Below are 22,535 nucleotides of genomic sequence, written 5' to 3'. Positions count from 1 at the left end.
AAATATTTAGAAATTTCACAATATTATTTTTTATTGGCCTTAGCAGGGGAGGTTTCTATTTAAATTCTTAAGAAACGTCTTTTTAGCCGTGTTTATGGTTGGTGGAATTAAGTTTTATGAATACTACCTATTTATAACTTCTAGAATTGTGTTATGGTAAATATTTAATATTTAGAATGACAAGAATAAACGTACGATATGTTTATACGGGTACAATAGAATACAAGTACTTGCACAACTCAGTAAAATACATCAATACATAGAAAAGTAGGCACACAAACAAAGGTCAACTACAGGCGGTCTTATCGCTAAACAGCGACCTGTTCTAGACAACCTTAAAGTAGCGGAAATTAAAAAAAAACATTAATTACTTTTAGTTAGTAGGTACTAGTGTAACACAAAACTTTTATGTAGGCAGAGTGGCAACCCTAGCGTAAAAGTGACTGAGGCGTCATCCATATATTACGTCACAGTGTAAGGGGGAGGGGGGGGGGTCATACTAAATGTGACAAGCCCTGTTAAAGGGATACAAAAAAGCGTGACATAGGGGGGGGGGGAGGGGTCCAAAAACCTGAAATTTGGTGTGACGTAATATGTGGATGATCCCTGATGACAATCAAGTGCGGGTAGTTCGAAAAACTCGTACAGCTAGAAGATGTTGATACAACTCCCAGCCAGTCTACCCGTGACCACGGACGTAATGTCATGTCCGAAACGTCGGGTTAAATATAAAACGTAAGTTTTACGCGATTAAGTCCCGTTTTAATTTAATAATATGAGTGAAGATCGTGTTAGTTTAAATCAATATATAGTAGGTACTAGTTATACACATTAATTGCATTTTATAAAATTATTAGAATAGAATAGAAAAAAATTATTCAGAAAACGCTTAAATTTAGGAAAAAGGGTCTCCACTCAGCTTAATGTCAAGATACCACTTAAGAATCTCGACGCTGGTCTTCCGTGGAAACCCTTCCGACTGATTATAATAATCAATTAAAAAAAATCTTTACAAAAATAATTTAAATGTTGATTCATTCGTTTAGAGTAAATATTTCGATATTTTATAGTAAATTCAAAATAGTAATAAAAACAATAAAGTCCTTGAAAATTTTAATGTATTTAATTGCGTTCTTATATTAATTTCAACGCCATTAAAAAGTATTGAATGAAGGAATGAATGAAAATCATTAAAACATCGCCTTGGCTCATAAACCCAACTTGAGTTATGAAATTCAAACTTTATGGTTATTAATTATTATTTAAACTGCCGATTAATAATATGGCGGCGTAATCGTCAAACGCTTATTCATAAACGTAAACTAAAGTTATCAAGCCGATAGAGTTCCTTTGGTCCCTTTAAATATTGGGGCCATTTTTTTTTTTCAAAGTTGTCCCTTTTATACCATGGGTAATTTTTACGCGATGCATACTCATAATCGACGTCCCATTGGTGTGATAGAAAGGTAACGGAAAAAAACGAACTTTTTCTCCTATTAGTCGAATTGCTTGAGTGGAAATTAACTTCAAAAAACAAAGTGGGGTGGAGTGAACGTTTATGAATAAACGAACTTTATCGGCTTGATAACTTTAGTAACGGATGTTATGTTAATTATTTATTATTAAAAAATATATATTCATAGGTATATATGTATTATCCTGTGTTTGTTTCGGCACTTTTTTTGCATCTAAATAGTTTTGACACTTACTTAGTCTGAAGTTAATTGTAGAGCCCGTTTTTCAACATTGAAGTTAAATCATATATAGCAGATGTATGGTTTTTTTTTAGAAAAAAATACAAATTTAAGAAAAGTAACTATGCCATTGTGTTTCCTATAAGACCAAACTATATGCCGAAGTTAACGGAATTCAATATAAACACGGTGTATATTTAACGGTATTTATTTAAATTGTGGCGTAGGCGAGAGGCTGGCAACCTGTCACTGCAATGTCACAATTTGGATTTCTTTCAACCCCTTTTTGCCAAGAGTGGCACTGAAACTTAGTAGTTCATGTGCTCTGCCTACCCCTTTATGGGATACAGGCGTGATTATATGTATGTATGTATGTATATTTAATGCTTTGACTATGCAGATTTGTCTAAGACAATAAAAATGATGAAAAGACCGAAACAGCTAAATCCTTAACCGGAACAGGAAACAATTAGAATCAAAACACGCTATAAAAGGTCTGATTTACGTGAGTATTGTACAAACCATCCTTTTGGGCGAGGAGAAATCTCGTGGACTAGTTTACTTCGTTCGCATCCGTATGGTTTTGTACTTGTGCCATAGAAATTTTATTTAAATATAAAACTACACCCTATGTTTAGTAGCTGTATAAAGTAGTGCTATATAATTTGTTGAGCCGAGACTGGCACATTTTTATTTTAGTTGTTTAAAATATATATGATTTTCGGTTATGCTTGTGTGTGCCGAGATTGCCAAAATTCTGCTATCATACATTTATTTAAAAAAAACACAATACTAATATATTCCTTGCCGGCGGCTATATTTCCGTGCTCATATAACCCGGCAACCTTCAAATCAAGAGTGAACAGGCATCTTCTGGGCGAGCTAACTCCATCGTAGGCCACGTCTTTGCCTTTGGCTAGTCTGTGGTCAAGAGTAAGCCCATTTATAATAAAAAATAAAATAAAAAAAAAACTAAGGAGATTGTATTCCTATCCCTAATCGGATGTAAGAAGCGCCTGGCATCCGTTGGCTCGTTGGGTGGACGACATCCGAAAAACTGCGGGGCACTTCTGGATGAGATTAGCTCAGGACCGGGATATGTGGCGTACACGAAGGGAGGCCTATGCTCAGCAGTGGGCGATTAATGGCTGAAATGATGATGATGATGATGATCCATAATTTTACGATTTTTACGGTAAGTATTTATAGATCTATTTCGTTTTCGATATATCTCAGTTACTTTGTTGCTATAACAACATTTACTGTCAAAATAAAACTACATTTTAGTATCTAAGGCACTGGTCCCACCGCGAGCTAGTAAGCTATGAGCTTTCGGCTATAAAAAAATGAACAAAAGTAAGCTCTCCCGTGCAAATAAAAGAGACACGGCGATATTTAATTGATAGTTCACCGCTGGGCAAGTAACTATAAACACCGCCGTGTCACTTTTATTTGCACGGGAATGATTATCCTTTAGTTCGTTTTACAGCTGATAGCTCATAGTTCACTAGCTCGCGGTGGGACCAGTGCCTAAGACATCTAAGTGATATTTTTCGCTATCCGTAGCTCTATTTTCATTTCTACCTCAAACGGCGTTCATAACATATAACTATTACATAGTTACTACATATGCCTTTTCATGGACAGCAGAAGATACTAGTTTTATTCAAAGTAGCTACGATTTGCGATTGTAAGGACCCACAGGCGAATGATAACAAAATGACATCGTTTTTCACGTCAAAATGTAAGTCGGAATTGGCAATGACGTTCCGTATTGCTCTGTCGCCAATCGAAATCATACATCAGTGGAAAAAGTGCAATTTCCATTTTGGCCCGTCGCCAGCCTATCGCAGCACTGTGCAGTTAACATATTAATGCGAACGAATTATGACTGATTACTGAGGATTAGCACCACTGTGCGGAGTTTTTGAAATGAAGGGCGGCGTTTGATATTGGTTTTGATTTTAAAATGGGGTTTAAATGTTTTCATGTTGATTATCTTGGGTACCTATTTGTAAATTGAGAAAAAATTGTATAAAACACACACGTTAAGCATCATACTATCATTTTCAACAGTCAATACTATTATAATTATCATTGGCAAACGGGAAAATTAATGGAACACTGCCATGGAAACTGACAATCAATGGCTGGAATTCCAGAGATGTTGTAAGTGCGATGCCGGTTTTAAGATGGGACTGAACTCATTGAAGGTTTAGGGCTCATATCTACACATGTATGTTAATTCTAAAGGTAAACCGTCCCAGGATATTTTTAGATAATTATTTTAGGTCATTGACATCTCTATCTCCCTTGGGTCATTATTCCAAAATGACGGAAGCATCGACCGTGACATGAAAAATAGAATAACATGCGATCGACGGATGCCCCTTAAATTTTGTGAGGCCTGTTGTATTGTATGGATCTAATGCTGGGCGACAAAGGTGGGGATGAAAGGAGAGTGCAGACCAGAATGGATCGGATCAGGAATGAGTATATTAGGGGAAGTTTGAAAGTTGCGCCTATAACGGAAAAGATGACAGGTTGGCAAATGAACATTTAATTTGATTTCCCAAACAACGCTGGATGGATTGGTGAAAGAGGATATGAGGAAGAAAGATGTGAGTGTTGAGATGACGAAAGATTGGAAGAGGAAGACGTGTTGTACACCCCACATAACGTGGGATAAGGGTAGGAGGAAGAAGAAGAAGATTGACATCTCTACTCCAATCAATAGCGACAATCATATTTTAACTAATCAGCGCCGACGCCACGCCAGGCAATTAATTCAATTACTCTAGTGCATTGATTAGTGCCTAAAATATATGCGCATACTACTTTAGTGGGACAACGAGTACTAAGTGTTTAGCTAACTGTACTTTAGTCGTTACACGTTACTGATTACTTAGAGACCAGGGCCGGATTGCATAATGAAATACAAACGTATACATATTATTAAATAGTAGTACATGCAAATTTAGCTATTATACACCGTATTTTTTTTGTTTTCCGTTAAATTCGACACGTAGCTAGGTTAATTAACAGGAACCACCCTGTATATCAGTTTTAGCTAAATACGCAAAAAAAATTCATCATTTTCATACATAATAAATGAATTAAGAGTAACCCTTAAGAGTAACATTCAAGTTAGTGTTAAGTGATTGACGTCACATGTCAAAACAAATAACATTAGAAATTGGTAAAGGCTGTCACACACATGTTCAGTAATTATCTTTATTTTTTTAATTACTCGATAACTGTAAGAGTTGAGATGCTAGTTCCTTAGAGAAAGTAATTGTAGTTGATCTATTAACCTTCCCTTAAAGTTATCGGAATTCAATAAAAACAGGGTGTATTAGGCATTCTTTAGTTGCGGTTTTGAAAATAAAATGATAATCGCGCTTCGTTCCGTACGACAGCAAAACAAAAATGCATACAATTTGTTTATACGACAGAAATGTGCAGTAAATAACTCCCATACTAAGTATATTAAAAAAATCTACAAGACTGTACTTAAATTGGTATTTACCACGCATTACGTCCGTGGCTTAAAACTATCGGATATGAGCATAAAAAAGTCAATTAAGTACATACTCTAAGCCTGTGTTTTTACGGACAGGTACATTTCCTATGTGAATCGTGTTTGTATACGTAATAGTGTTTATACTTACGTTTTGCGTAGCGCATTTACCGTTGAATGTTTATATTTAGAATCTTACCTGAAACAAAAAATTAGACACACATTAACACAACATGACTGAAATTAACAATTTATTTAAGTTTCAGCAAGCGAGAGAGCCTAAACAATCGTTTAAAGAGTGGTACAGTCAGCTACAAAGATCTCTTTCCACTTTTTTACCTTATTGTATTGTAATATTCTATGTATATAAGTATTTGTATATTATATATATCGTTGTCTGAGTACCCACAACACAAGCCGTCTTGAGCTTACCGTGGGACTCAGCCGGTCTGTGTAAGAATGTCCTAAATATTTTTTTTAATAAGGTGAAAAAATAGATACATCTCTTTGTAGTCGACTGTACAAGATGAAAATGGAATAATATATTCGCGTAAAGATACATCACATATTAAGATGAACATACTTAGGTTAGGTAGAGATGGACTGTCACCCGACTGCATTTGGAATGAGAACTGCACTTTGAATTGGCGTGTAGTTCCCATGTATGAGCGTTTTCACATTATCCGATCCGATATCGGACGTAGGAAGGACGTGACAAATGGCAAAGATGGCGCATCAATACATTCGATGTCAGATCGGATAATGTGAAACTTACAAGTAGATATAGTGATCTAAGTACGTTATGGGGAGTGCCATCATATACTCCACTTATTAAACCAGTATTTACACAATATTGTCTTCGGTTACCGCGATAGTTACTCCGATCCATAATCCGTTTCCATAGTTTTATTTCATCAGTATTTACACAGTTAACAACTTCTCCACAAAGCTTGAACTGGATCGTACATAGCTTTGTACGGTCGTTGTAGGAATGCGCCGGCGCCGCCGCTGTCGTATATCTGTCACTTGCGCGAATATGCGGGGGTTGGACGGTGTGCATGGTGAAAAGCGACAGCGGGAAACACTCGCTCAAGCGGTTCAGTGTTACTTGAAGATAATAGTCTTAACTCTCAAGTAGGAAAGTCTGGCGTCGTCATTTACTACGCGTGGAGGTAAGACGAAATTTATGGTGAAAAGTGAAATATGTATTATGTTATTGAACAACTGCCCACATCGTTCACCGAAGAAGGTGAAGTTTTATTACTAATCTATTGTTATCATTGTCCTAACAAACGGCAAACTAAAGAAAAACGAATACAATTTGATTTATCATTTCAATCACCTTATTGCATGTCATTGGGGTCATACACTAGTGTCATATTTAAGAAGAAAAGAAAGAAAGAAAGAAAGTTTATTATCAGAATTAGGTTTCTACATTCTCAGGGGTCTCCGCACTAGGCTGTGCCTATGTCGCGGGGAACCATTTACATTGTAGAACTACTACAGTTGGCTAACTATCACTAAGTTGTCCAGGGGGTACAGATGATAACGGCAGTCAATCTTATTTTCTAGCTCACTCCGTTTTGTATGCTAGGATCATGAACATGTTCACAATAAAATTGTGATTCGTGTTAGAAATTTTCGTTTAGAATAGAATAGAATAAACATTTATTCTTGAACATAGGCAATACAAAATACCTAAATAGACATAATAACAACACGACAAAAAGGAATGAAGTGCCACGAAATGGCTTCATCTCAGCGTGTTTCTGGTGACTTCCAGCGCTGATCTTCCGATGAGACCATCAAGTGAGAAAGATTCATGCATTTTTACGTTAAGTTAAGGTTTGACCTTGACAAAATTAATTCACTACTTGAATCGCTAATCGCTCCGCTCGTTCCCACATCCGCACCACTTTCCTCAAAGAGCGGCAAACGAACGGCGCGCGTTTGACAATGTCCCCGTCGGAAGGTCAATTTGCTTGCATTGTGCAACTTAGGCCGCTTGCTCACTACACATTATAAGGAGTAGTTCTTTTGTATTACACTAGCTTTTTCCCGAGACTTTGCCGCGTATTTTTTTAATGGGATAGGAGCCAAACACGCAGACAGGTCGCCTGATGGTAAGCGATCACTGCCGCCCATGGACACCCGAAACAGCAGAAATGTTGTAGGTGCGTTGCCGGCCTTTAAGATGGATGTACTCATATGTCTTGAAGGTTTGAAGGTCGTATCGGTCCGGAAATACCGCAGGCGACAATTAATTCCACAGTTTAAGCTATGCGAGGCAGGAAGTACTAGGAGTAATCTTATTAAAACGAACTTTTGACCCCCATTTCACCCCATTAGGATGTAAATTTTGAAAAATCCTTTGTTAGTGCTCCTGTACACCTTATAAGGACCTACGCACAGATGTCATATATACCATAGATCAAGCAAACGTATCTACTTAGCGTGTCAAATGAACTCAGTGAAATCCACTGAGTTGTCCGTCTTTACTCGCAGCTTGCAGCTTTCGGGCGTCAATTTTTGTAAGTTGAAGTCAACCAAAACATAAAAAATGCCTCGTTACGTGATATTCAATTGCAACAACACAAAAATTATGAACGATCAAGAGCCTGAGACATATTTAAAATTACAGGCAAGAATCAACTTCAGTACAAAATTTGACACGTTCGGCCCCTATACAAATATATGAATTTGTTTCTTCTATCTAAATTAAGTTCTGTGGACCTACGTGCCAAAATTTGAGTCTCTAGGAGCAGCGGTTTCGGTTGTGCGTTGAAGTCAGTCAGTCAGTTTCTTCTTTTTAACCCCCGATGCAAAAACGACGGGGTATCGGGGTGCGTTTGACGTGTCTGTCTGTCTGTCTGTCTGTGTGTGTGTGTGTCTGTCTGTGGTCTTGTAGCTCCCGATGAACCGATTTAGATTTACACTGAGAGAAAATACAACCAGTTCTCATGTTCGTTCAACAAGTTTTTTGGTTAAAATAGCGCCTACGTGCTCTTTGGTTCAAACAACAAGCTACTTGTCATTTGAATCGGCAATATATTTGAATCAACAAGTCGATTTTATAAAAACAACCTGACACATATTGTTTTAAACATACGTTTGGCTGATTCAAACGGATAAACCGCAACAAGTCGAACTTGTTAAATTCACAATGCAAATTTCTCTCAGTGTAGTTTTTTTTGTTTGAAAGCTGAATTAGTCGGGAGTGTTCTTAGCCATGTTTCATGAAAATCGGTTAACTATTTCGCGGTCGGAGGTTATTTCAAAATTTTAATTTTGTGGTTAGGTTATTCAGGTTAAAACAAAATAGTGAAGTTGGAGTCTCAATCCGGAAGGGGTAGTCAGGGTGCAGGGCTGAATATCAATGTGTGCTAATTCGGCACCGGCCTGTCCGCCATAATAGATGGCAGCGAGCTTTGTTTGGGACCAGCCACTGTGACGAACATACTACACATACATATAGTGTACATACAAAACACATAGTCCACATTCATACGTGGACTTGTCAATATAGTTGACTGTCCTATAATATTTATTTATAGTTAGTAAAGACTTTGACCGATTCAAATAATAAGATGAGGGAGATATTGGCTCTAAAATCGATAACGATCGGATTTTTCAGTGTCAAAAGTTTCGTCAAACACAAGCCGGCGTCATGTTTGATACTGATGTACATTTATATTTACATTACCTCTAGAGAGATGTATTTATGATGTAGCTTTAAATTAGAATCAGATCAACAGTAGGTGAGCATTTCTTTTTTTGTTTAGCCACTTTTATGAAATGTGATATTTTTGAAAAAAAAAATGGTATTTCTACTCAGAATCACTAGTTTTCAATCCTAGTAGTTGACCTAAAATTCCCTAAAAAATCAAAATAAAAAAATAAAAAAATGCTCAGGTAATAAACTATATCTGTTGTCTTTGATAATGTCAACTAAAGTACAATACCCGGCGATAAATAATTATTTATTATTTATTTAGGTAATTACAAACAAAAAACTCTAATTAATTACACAGTATCGTTAAACCAATAAGGTTTGTCTCGATACCTATAAATGAACATCGGTTTTTCGTCTTCGTAGAGCGTTATCTCTTTCTTGCTTATGTGATGTTGTCTCTTTCCAAAGACCGATGTGTATTCTTCATCGCCGTTTACTGTACCTAAGTTTGTCTCAATTTCAAATAACAAAAATTACAGAGGCAATCGAGGTGAAATAATAAATAAATAAATAATAAATACATACTTATATACATAGAAAACATCCATGACTCAGGAACAAATATCTGTGCTCATCACACAAATAAATGCCCTTACCGGGATTCGAACCCAGGACCGCGGCTCAGCAGGCAGGGTCACTACCGACTGAGCCAGACCGGTCGTCAATAGGCCATCAAAAATAGACCAAACCAAGTATGCAATATTTGCCTCTCGTTTCTTGTTACACAAATATAAAATTAAACCCTATCAAACACATCATAAAGTGACAAACGACAATCACAAGTTATTTCAAAAGCCCCATAATTTTTGAAGTGAAAAAATAGCCCATCAAAAACACACTGAAGCAAAATATGCAATATTTGCCTCGTTTCTTGTATCACAAATACAAAATTAAGCCCATTATCCAGATTATCAAAGACACAGTCTAAGAAAAAAACGTACCTTAGAACCATATACATACAAATAAATAAATAAATATAAATAAATATTATAGGACAATCTTACACAGATTGACTGAGTCCCACGGTAAGCTCAAAAAGGCTTGTGTTGTGGGTACTCAGACAACGATATATGTATATAATATATAAATATTTATATACATAGAAAACATCCATGACTCAGGAACAAATATCTGTGCTTATCACACAAGTAAATGCCCTTACCGGGATTCGAACCCGGGACCGCGGCGCAGCAGGCAGGGTCACTACCGACTGCGCCAGACCGGTCGTCAAACAAAAAGGTACGGTGGCCTAGATGGCGTTACACCTTTGGGGGACGCTCGGGTAGATGGCGCTAATATTCATATTTGACATTTTAACACATATCAATCTAAGACTATGGGCCAAATTGTCAAAACTGAGGTTTAAAAGTTTTAAGCTTATTTTATTTATTTTTTATTTTATTTTTATTTTATTTCATAAGGTACAATAACATGACATAAGCAGGATACATTTTAGTAGTATAAAGGAATTGATAACTGTTAACTAATGCCTATATCACAATAACAATTGTACACAACATTTTATTTTAAATAATTCAAATCCAAACTATCTGCGTAGGTACTTATATAAACCTAATACTAACATGCTAGTGCATAATAAATGAAAAGAAACAATTAATTTAATGTTGTGGCAAAGCAAATCTTCTAGTCATCCTACCACTGGCTCTGAAATATATGATTCTATGAGGCCACCGTCCAGGCCACCTTATGCAGGTTTGTCTTTGAGAGTAACTCTTTATTATATAATACTTGATCCTCTTTGGCCCTATCAAACACATGTTTTTCACCACATCATAAAGTGACAAACGACAATCACAAGTCATTCCAAAAGCCCTATCATTTTGCAATACCATCCTGTCAACACCATCTCCTTTGTCCTCTTAATCGCATATCTTCATGCGTACACGCATGTCGTTCGTTACATTCGAAACGTCTTATATACCCTTACACAAACTCGGATTTTCAATTCTGTTACGTGGATTTTAGGTTCAAATTAGAATGTAATTGTCTTTTAAAACAAAATTACCTATCCCTTAAATTGATCTTTAGGAAAATGGGGTTTAAAGTCGAATTTGTAATAGATTTTCTCGTATTTGATATACAAATGTTATCTCAATATTGTCCTTTGCTATTTTGAACTCTATAAAAGTTGCGTTAGGGTAGAAATTTGTATGGATTCAGATATAATGGGGGTTGCGCGCACGCATATCTGGCGCTCAATAGCAAGGAAATGATTTGTATGTGTATTAAAGTTTTGTGATATGGACGTGGAAGTAGATGGCCTGATTAAGAGCTTGGGGCTCGGAGAGTATTTACATATGCACAAAATAGGCACTGGTCTGACCAAAAGCGGGTAAGCGATGCGCTTTTGGCGATAGAAACGTACGAAAGATAGTCGAAATGCGAAAATGCGAAACTATGAATGTGCGCAGTAAAGTTGCTTAGCCACTCACAGGCTTCCAGTAGCTAGAGCTACGAACTTACACACCTCTGAATTGCTTGCAATAGCTGTGTCTATACATAGCGAAGTATTGAAATGTTTGATTAATTTTATGTCGAAGCAATTTAGAGCTCCTTTTATGAAAATCCAAATCACGTGAGTAGTTATCCCTTACGAATAACTCATTGTGAACAAAGAAATGATTATATAACTCCGTATAGACAGATGTCAGGACTGTCGGACAGACAGTTAGTCTAAGAAAAAACATAGATGGGAACCATCAAGAAAAAATATGATTATCTAGATGGCTACACCTTTGGTTGATTCTCGGCTAAATAGCACTAAATATTCATATTTGACAATTTTAATACGTATCAAGTTATAGGGGCCAAATTGTCAAAACTATGGTTCAAAAGTTTTAATCCTGTGTTGAGAGATGACGGTCTATGGTATGTCATTTACACATTTTAGTTTGACAGTAGTAATTCTCAATAAACTCAATCCTGTTTTTCTGAATCAGTTTTTGACCGGGACCTGTATTGATATGGTAATACGCGCGTGCGTGCATCACGGTAGCAATTAGTGCGACGTGTATTCAAATTGGTACATCCCCTATGTGACTACCCTCATGCCCTTGTTAGGGAGGTGGGGTGGGGAATTTCGAAAGAATGTTGATAATGATGTTTATAACATTGTATTAATGTAAAACAAAGCTTATTTTAGAACATAACTGCAAGAGAAATACGCATTTAGTTTAAACTAGCGATCCGCCACGGTTTCGCACGGGGAGTCGGTAAAGCATACAAATATTTATAGTAATTTATGTTACTCATCCTTGTAGAACAGGCAATGAAAGGTTGTTTTTGTCTTTATTGTGAAATAGGCCACTGGGCTTTAATAGATTCGTGGACGTGGTCAGCTTTTTGTAGATAACTAAGTATAAAATCCACTATATAGTTTTCCAACCAAACTGAAATCAATATGCTATTGAACTACAAACTACACATAGTGCATTCGAACACCATACATCGCCCGACACAGCCCGAGTGCGGATCAGCAAACTATTTTAATTACACTGGCGAGACTGAAATGTTACCGCAGATGAAATGGGTTGACATTCTTACTGGCCATGCGAGATTTATAGCTCGTGCGGCTTCCGTTTCTGTCATTCTATTAATGAGTAATTTTAGTCCTGAAGTTTTAATTTGTATACAGATTTTATAGTCAGACAAGATTTTGTAGAAATTGAAAAGAGGCTACACTGTAGTGTCGTCCCTTAAAAATCAATATAATATATGTACATGTATATCAGATTTATCTATTTAATTTTTATTTACTTATTTAATAAGTTTTCACGGCATTACAGCATAAAACACCAATACACCGAATAAACTAACATGGACAAAAAATATACAATAAAAAAAAATACTACAACGACACATACAATTATTTTACAATATCATACACCGACCGTGGAAGGCCTATCATCCATCGTCTCACAATACCTCAGAAACTCAAGATACACTTCCATCTGTATGTATGTATGTACACTGTCTTCCATCTGTATGTAGATATGTCAGGAAGCGGGACTACAATTTATTGACGGACTGTATGTAAACGGCCTTTTACTTCTTTGTGGTCAACCGTTAAAAGAACTGTCTTAGGCTTCCCACAGACAGTCTTAAAAATTCATAATCTTAAAAAAAAACTGTATGCAATCTGACAGTTCAAACTGACACTGACAAGACACTGACAGATCTGTCAGTGTCAATTTGCATACAATTTTTTTTTTAAGATTATGAATTTTTAAGACTGTCTGTGGGAAGCCTTAAACTCTGTTCACTTCTTAGAATACTTATAAGTACGTTCACAGTAAACGGCAGGGAAAATAACAATTTTTGTATGGAAAAAGTAAACATCGCTCAAACGGTTATCTACTTGTCTCGATTATAACATTTTCCGTGATTCACACAATCGAAAAACATATTACAAAATCTCACGGTATTATAGACCTTCCACGTTCCTTTTAAATACCGGGAATACCATCGACATCAGCCAAATCTATTTTAACCCACAGACCTATTTTAGCACGGCAAAGCCTATAAAAACCGATAAAACCGGCAAAACCGGTAAAAACCGAAACGGATTGCGACCTAACGAGCACCGATCTAACCACTACGAATATTTGATAGGGCACGAATGTTTATCGATAAATGTGTTACTTGTCGATATTGACAAATGTAAATATGGTTTGATCGCAAAACTTTGCGGCGTGCACGCGGTGAAAAGTGATGCGCAGCGTCCGACTAAGCTAACTCTCGGAGCATCTGAAATAATCATAATAAACGTCCAGTTTCTACGAAAATACTTTTTTACATCTTCTTACTGGGGTTAAACCGAATCTATTCAGTTTCTGACTGTACAAGAACTAGTTAAATCTGTCGAGGACTTGATTAATGTGACAAGAGCATTTTGCTTAATTTAAATGACCAAATAAATTGTGTATATTTTTCATCATATCGGTAAGCTCAAGTCAATTGCCTATAAAATAGTTAATTGTGCATAATGTGTGGTACATAAATTCACAATTAAAACTTGTCCACTTTTAAAAAAATCATGTCTAAACCAAAACTTTTTCGTATTATGAAACTTTGGATAAATGTTCGACAGCATAAAAATCAGGTGGAATATCGATAATTGTAGTGTCGCATCCCTATCGCACTCGTGGCGAGTGGTCGCATAACGAGCAAGATAACGAAGCGCATTGTTATCGATGCGAGCGCCTGACGAATTTGGCGCCGACTGTACTCGATACACTCAGTACCAATATATCATCATCCATACTATACTATATAATATAGTATAAACCATACTAATATTATAAATTAGAAAGTGTGTGTGTCTGTTTGTTTGTCCGTCTTTCACGACAAAACGAAGCGATGAATCGACGTGATTTTTTAGGCGGAGATAGTTGAAGGGATGGAGAGTGACATAGGCTACTTTTTGTCTCTTTCTAACGCGAGCGAAGCCGCGGGCAAAAGCTAGTTATGCTATAATTCCGACAAGATATGAGAAGTTTCATTGTTTGAGATTGTAAGAACAAGAATGAAGTAACATAGTAAAATTCGAATAAAAAAATGAATATCACAATTCACACGTTTTACAGAGAGTTAGGTATCCTTTGATACTGTATGACTTGTAACAGGTAACTAATAGGTTAACCAACAGTGATCCTGTGCATGACATAATGATCAATTTTTAGACTGGGGCTAATGTTAAAATTGCGAAAATCATGTTTCATAGAAATCAGCGGCTACACTTTAACCGGAATTTTATGAAACAGCCTAAGTATTTTCTAAAATAAAAGTTCACTAATGAATAGTATGATCTTTAAAGTCACAGAATAGGCAGAAGCCTAGAACTTCAGTCTATATTTTATATAAATCTTTAAACTTCAAAATTACCATCTGAATCTGCATTGCCCACCTTAAATTTGCATTCCCATATCTCACCTTACAGAAGCTATCATATCACACACATAACTACAACATAATTACACCCAACCCCACGATAAGACAGCAAAAAACGAAAAACGTCAGCCATATTAATAGAGCAAACGAAGGGCACGTGCGCTCGCATACATTACAAGTATTCCCCACTCGGAACTAAAGGTCTTAAGCGCCATACATTTACAAACAATCTATTACGTTTTGTTTCAACTGTGATTTAGCTTGAACGTTGTTGCTAGGAATGAAATGTCTTAAGCGCCGTGAGTTTTCATAGCTTATAGGACTATTTTAAGGGATGTTGTGATGCTATGCCTGATACTGTTAATAAGACAAGGTAGTAAGTGCAACATATTTGGTGAGTCCTTAGGACTTTTTGGAAGGATACTGTCTTGTTCCTACTGTATGCACTGTGTGAATTAAGCGTATGATAAAATGCATGTGTATGCGCGACACGTCTATGAGAGTTGTTGTATTAAAAGATTCAGTTCAAAAGCTTCACAGTCAAGTTGCAGTATAGTTTTTTATACTACTTTAGATTTGAATTATCAAATTGATAATCATTCGAAGGCCTTTTGACATGTCATGTTACAAACACATTCCTACGAGGACTCATATAATACAGGGTGATTTGTAATTCGTATCTTTCATAAAATAAAATCCACTTTTCACTGAAACTAATGATTGTGGAAAAATATACCATATTAAAAAGTGCCTGACTACACTGTCTACACAACAAAACATCTTTGTGTTTTAGAGATTTTTTAATTATTTTTATACAAAAATTATATTACATATGTATAGGTATCGCTTATAATTATATTACATAATTATAGGTATATGTTTAGGTATCGCTCGATGTCATAATTTTTTCATACAAATAATTAAAGAATCTCTCTCTCTCTCTTAACAACTCAATCGTTCGTTTGAATCATTATTACAAATCTTTATTTACAAAAAGTCACCTCGATTTAAAAATATCGTTTATAAAACAGCGCGCTCTGTCTTGAAAACTCAATATTTCAGTACATTGCCGCCATTATTTATATTAATTATCAAATTTACGGGTTTCATGCATTAATGGATACGCAAACAGCGGTATACAATGCATACAAAACACATGTTATATACACATTCTTTGAAAAAACTACCTTCCCTCAAACAACATTAAGCTGATTTTACAATGAGGTGCCTCAAATTACTTTAAGCTCACAAACAGAAATACACTATGACGTATAGAAATAAGGTCTAATTTCTAATGTAGTAAAAAGGTCACGTATTGTAAACATTTATACAGGGAAGGTTATTATAACAAATTGTTTTGCGGTCGCGGTCATTTGTCCCCGTTTTGCTGAATTCGGCAGCCACCCTGTATATTTTCGGGTGCGTTAGCACGTTTGTTCTGAAGGATTAAATGAGCTAAAATTCACCGCTCATTATTTTCCTGGATTTTTACAACCAGCTGCATTTTTTTATACCTACTACGTTAGTGGGAAATACTTAAGCGTTCAACTCGATACTGCTTGGCAAAAAAGAGTACCAATGTTTTATTTTTATCATAGCAATTGTTTTCATAGGTACCTACATCTCATACAAAAGTGTCAGAATAGTTGCCACATGCAAAACGGTTTAAATAGAAGGTGGCGCTCCTATTTATTATCTACTTTCTTGGGGCAAAGGCCGGGCACACACTGTCTTAATTCATAGTCTGAAAAAATCATAATCTTATAAAAATCACTAAAATCAGATCAAGTGCACGGAGTTCTATACAATTTCACAACTGTCCACCACACACACTCTTATTTTTTTTAAATTATGAATTTTCACTATAATACGACTTTGTGAGATTATGAATTTTAAGACTGTGTGACTGACCAAATAAGTCAAAACAAACATTATTTTGCAAACTACATATCTAGTAGTAGTGTGCATAGTGGCGCCATCTCTGTAACCACATCGCTAATTACTCCACGGTATCGGATATCGGACTACACTGGACGGCGCTGGAAGCTCTCATCGATCAAGCCGCGATAGTTCCTTCTACAACGCACAGATGGCGCTTTCCTCAATATCCGCTCATGCTTCGTTTAGTGAACTTAGTAACTTAACGAAATGGCATCAATAGGGTATTTGACTGCATTTACAATAACTAATCTTATTTCACATCAATCATGATATATAAAGCACCAGAATATTCATAGAAAAATGCAGACAGTAGTTATTTTAAGACATAATTTATAAATCTATAAAAGAGTACGGTAGTCAAATTAGCTATTTAACCGTGACTAGTTTGAATTGCATTTCATGTAAATTTGATTTCGAAAAAAGGAGCTGTTTTCGCTATTTAATAGCGAAGAGTTTTTTTTTTATTTATTTATTACATACACATAAACTATCAATAACAGGGCATCCTAATACGATAGTATGGAAATTTACACAACATTTTATACACTGCCGTAGCACAAAACATATAGCGTAGCCTTTGTGAATTCGTTCAGAGAACAAGAGAATATATCTAACTCGATCGCTACTCGATTGATGGTCCGGAGTGCGCGCGTGAAAGGGGCCTGGCGAAGGAGTTGCGTTCGAGCGCGCGGCTCGGCCAGCAGAGTCGGCCGCCGCCGCCGCCACACATACCGATCAGGTACGTTTAAACGCACCTCTGCCAGGACTCCAGGATTGCACAACTTGCCTCGTACCAACTTAAATATATACAAAGACAGTCCCAGTTCCCGTCTAACTTCTAGTTTATTGTATCCTACCATGCCTAATACAAACAATGTAGGATAGTTTAACGGGTAAAAAGGGTAAACTCCGTATAACTTTAAGTACACAAATCGAATGAATTTATTCTGGATGCGTTCCAACATTACCCTATACTTAGACTCGTGTGGACTCCAGATGGCCGCATTACCCTCTAAGTGACTCCTGACTATTGCCTCGTACAGGACGCGAATTGCGTTAATGTTGGTAAACGCGTGGGCCTGCCTCATTACAAACCCCAGATTTCGGTAAGCCCTTTTACAAACGCTAACAATATGGTCTCTAAACGTGAGGTCGGACTTCAGCAGCACCCCTAAATCCTTCACTTCTCCGACGCGCTGCATCGGTGTCTCTTTTAACACATACTGGTAGCAAAGTGGGTTCCGAGATCTGGTGAATGAAACGATGGCGCATTTTGACGCGTTAAAATGTAATTTATACGTTTCGCTCCATTTGACCACTCGATGTATGTCCTCTTGTAACTTAATACAATCGGAGCTGTCAATAACTCTGCGGACAAGCTTGAGGTCATCAGCAAAGAGTAGACAAATGGAATTTTTGACAACGTCAGGAAGGTCATTTATCATTAAGATGAACTCTAAAGGACCTAAATTGCTGCCCTGACTAACGCCAGACCTCGTGAAATATGCTTCTGACACGTGACCAGCACAATCCACATACTGTCGCCTATTTTTCATATAGCTGGCGAGGAAAGTTAGAGTATGTGGAGTGAAACCCGCGTCCGCCAGCTTCATAAGCAAGACGTCATGGTCTACGGTATCGAATGCCTTCCGGAAGTCGAAGTATGCCACATCTACTTGGTCTCCTGCATCCACAGCCGGCACTATGTTGACCATGAGATGCAGTAGGTTGCCTGTGGTACTGCGCGCCTTCCGGAAGCCATATTGAGCGTCAGACATTTGGCAGTTTACTTGGGCCTGAACCGATTGGTAAATCGCAGACTCGAATACTTTTGCTACCGTACACAGTACTGCCACCGGTCGATAGTCGCTAGCATTCGGTCCACCGCGACCTTTCGGGACAGGTACCACTCTGGTTAACTTCCACCTGTCAGGAAACACTTTCGATTTCAGACAAGTATTAAAAATATAATGTAATGGTACAGCCAGAACACTACGACAGTCCCTAAAAATGTAAGGCGGGATGCCGTCGGGGCCTGCGGACCTCTTGGGCTGGAGCGCTGCCAGGGACCGCTGCACCTCCGCCAGCTCCAGGCTCTCAACGTGCACCCGCGCGCTGCTTGCCGTCGAGCAGGCATCCGCCACTTCAACATCTAAACGAGCCGAATTTGGATTGTAAACAGATTCAAAGAATGTCGCAAATTCCTTGGCACATTCTTGGTCCGATAGTTGACGTCCGTTTACTACCAACTTTCTTTTAGTCGTGTTCCTTCTCTTACTCCTTATAAAATCCCAAAAAGCTTTAGGTTCCCGTGATAAGTGCTTCTGAACGCGGTCCATGTATGCATCGTGAGCTGTTTTTATTGCCATCTTTACAGAAGCCCTACACTTAGAAAACATATCATAATTATAGGCGGTCCTGCTCATTTTATATTTTTTATGCAATGTATGTTTACGCTTGATATCGCGAATGAGCTCGGCCGTGTACCATTCAGGGTAAGAGTACCTAACACTTTCATGCCTTCGCTTTTTAATCGGAACAAATTCATTCATAACCTTGTTAATGCTATCATAAAAATAATCAACTACTTCATTAGGGTCGTCGATATAAAATAAATTACTCCATTCTAAACATGCTAACGAATGGTATAGCATAGGGAAATTAGCCTTATAAAAATTCCAATTATTACTAGGCGACTCTAACTCAGAGCCTAAATCTAAGGATTCGGGCTCGGTCGAACGGTCGCCGACGTCGACGCCGACGCCGGCGACAGCCGCCGCGACGCCGACGCACGCGACGAGCGGCGGGTGGTACGCGTCCACTGGTCGCATGCACTCGTCGTCGCCGGCCGCGCGCACGCGCACGGCGCCGCGCACGCCCGGGCCCACGAGCACGAGATCGAGTTGCCTGTCGTTGCAATTAGGTGTTAGATTACTCTGTTCGAACTCACAAAAAGCTATTAAATATTCATAATACGATGATACATTATTGTTACAAGAGCACAAGTTAAAATCACCGAGTACGATGAGATTACCTTTATATTTTTTACATATATTTTCTATGAGTCTAAACATTGTAAAATATTCATTTTCATCTGTTTGAGGAGGTATATAAACCACACAACAAGCGAACATAAAATTACATCGCAAATAAACAGTAATACACACCATTTCAAATTGATAATCATTTAAGTTAACATCTGTTTTAACTTCACGTAGTTCATATCGTGGTGTGGCCACGAAAAGCACACCGCCTTGCTTGCGACCATCAGTCCGGTCACATCGCACAACATGAAAAGTAGGTGGAATTAATTCCGCGTCGTAAATCGAATCGTTGCAGCCAGTTTCCGTTATTGCGTAGAAATCAAACATGGAAGATTCCAAGAAACATAGAAAATTTGATGTTTTTGTCCTTAATCCTCTCACATTTTGATAAAAAATATCTAACGATCTACTTTCCTTCCGTTTCATATTTTGATCCGCGAAACCACAACCATTCACTGAACTGGGCTCCTTGAGGCCACACCTTCGGTTGATTTATAACATGGAACATATTCTCCGGCACTCCTATAACAAATGACGCGTAGTCCTTTTCATACTTGTGTTTTATTTTCTGAACTTTAACACAAATTTGTGATCCACACTCATTTAATACATGTGTCTCAACTTGTTCCAATGTTGTGTCGAGTGCTAACCTCCATACATGTAAATGTTTCTTGCGTTCCGAGACTCGAATTCCAGATGATGTGTTTTCACCCGTCATAAAAGGCTTTTTCCTGCCAACCACTTTCTTCGACTTATTATCGACACTGTCACCCAACGGTTCAATACTGGTAGGCTGAGAATCCACGATATCCGGCTGAGTATCCACATGACTAATCACGACGAGCGGTGAAACCGCTGATTTCGTGGCCACACTCTTATCGCCGCTGACCGGTGTCGCTGTTGCCGGGGAGACTTTGCGCCGGCTACCTTGTTTTTTGTTGCTCATTACCGCGCCGGCGAATGAGAGTGCATGTTTGTTATTAGTACTTTCCGTGTCTATCGGCGGTTCTGGATGCTGTTGTTCCACAGATTGTGTAGTTGTTTGCAACTTAGAGGTACATATGTTTGAGATTTTTTCCTCAAGCAACTTCATATCTGTGAGTAATTCGTTTTTAGTGTCGATAAAAAGTGATTGAAGTTGTTTAAAATCATTGTCCTGTTTCTCCAGACGCGCCACTATTTCTTGCCTAAGAGCCCGCAATTCTGTAAGTAACTCACTTTTATTGTTTTCAAGTGGCTCAGGACTTAATGTTCGTGATGTCGGACGACTACCGCGCTGTGTGTTTACAAATGAGCTGGTGACATAGGTTTGGTTCATAGCTCCAGGGTTTCGAATAGGGGTGTTGGAATTATCCCCTTTCGGCTTTAAACAAGAACACTCTGGGCAGACCCACGAATCTTTGTATTCCTCGGTGTAAGCGTCAAAGATCTCCGGCTGAATAGAGAGACATTTCAAGTCATACATTTTTTTACACTTTTGTTTTGAACACTCCATAAACTGTATAGTAAATATAGGTTCACCACAGCCGTTACACTTTGTTGACATTTTTGAGGCTAAATAACAGTAGGTAATTATGAGTCGTAAACCAACTTATGCGCAATAACACGTCCGTCCGCTTTTTTTTTTTTTTTAGTTAGTTAGTTAGTTAATTAATAGTACTTACGAAAAATATTAAAATCATAACCCTATAAGTCCGAATTGTTCGTACAGAATCTAGAGCCGTTACAGGGTATTTCATTAGAGCAAATCCGTAAATAAGGGTTTATTATGGAACAGGGTGAAATTTCCTAAACAAAACTAGACTAGTACTGTATCCCTTACCTGTACAGCGTCGTCCAAACACCGTCCCCACGCGTCGGACCGGTCGACGAGCGAGTTCCACTTGCTCTCCAACTTGGCGACTTCTCGCCGGATCGAGCGAGCCAAGTCGCGCGCCTGTTCCTCTGCCGAGCGATAGTTGCGCGAATCACCTTCGCTGTCGCGGCTCGCTGTGGACAAAAAGAGAATTAGTATGTAATGTACACATTTATGATAATATCCATGTACGTCAAAGAAAAATTGAGTTTTTAACCTCCGACGCAAAAACGCCGTGGTGTTGTAAGTTTGACGTGTCCTTCTTCTTGAAAGCTAGGATGCCTATCGTAGCTTTCAAACGGATGAACCGATTTAGATTTCGTTTTTTTAATGAATGAGTCGGAAGTGTTGTTTTTTAGCAAATCGGTCCAACAAGTCAAAGTTTTCTTCAAAATTTAAAATTTGTATTGGTGTTACCATAATTTATAAGGTCCCCTGCGTGTTATATTTCATTGACGTGTGACAATACTACATAAATCGGTAAAAATTATAGTACTTAATGTTACAGTAAAGTATTGTATTTAAACAATGTTTGTTACACTCTTTCCAGCGATATAACAAAACAACGCATGGTGGAAGTATCTCATTTAATGGCCTACAAAAAATCTCCAATGGTATAAGCGTGACTTTTATGCAACTTATTATACTCATTTTTGTGTTTTACTCCCTGTGCAAAGCCGGAACGGGTAAATACTCTATAAAGTATACATTTACGGTGTACGCTCGACCAATTAGCTACTGTAGTTCCCAGCGTACTGCGTCCTAATTAATAAATTATTTCAAATTTGAAGCGAAAATCAAAAGCGCGATGAAAATGGTAACTAATAACGGGCGCCAT

The 22,535-nt window shown here is 37.7% G+C and overlaps 1 protein-coding gene across 3 annotated transcripts in view; it reads right to left on the bottom strand.

Moving 5' to 3' along the window:
• LOC125228588 (dystrophin) overlaps positions 1–22,535 on the bottom strand; it is a 701,009-nt gene that overhangs the window by 81,159 nt on the left and 597,315 nt on the right. For all 3 annotated transcript variants that reach the window (XM_048133213.1, XM_048133221.1, XM_048133230.1), the window contains one exon: positions 21,665–21,831. In XM_048133213.1, the coding sequence (XP_047989170.1) occupies positions 21,665–21,831 (167 nt within the window). The remainder of the gene's footprint in view (positions 1–21,664; positions 21,832–22,535) is intronic.

This window comes from Leguminivora glycinivorella, chromosome 1 (assembly GCF_023078275.1).
Source record: "Leguminivora glycinivorella isolate SPB_JAAS2020 chromosome 1, LegGlyc_1.1, whole genome shotgun sequence".
NCBI lineage: Eukaryota > Metazoa > Arthropoda > Insecta > Lepidoptera > Tortricidae > Leguminivora > Leguminivora glycinivorella.
Note: the sequence above shows the minus strand (reverse complement) of the source record. Positions and strands in the feature narration are given on the sequence as shown.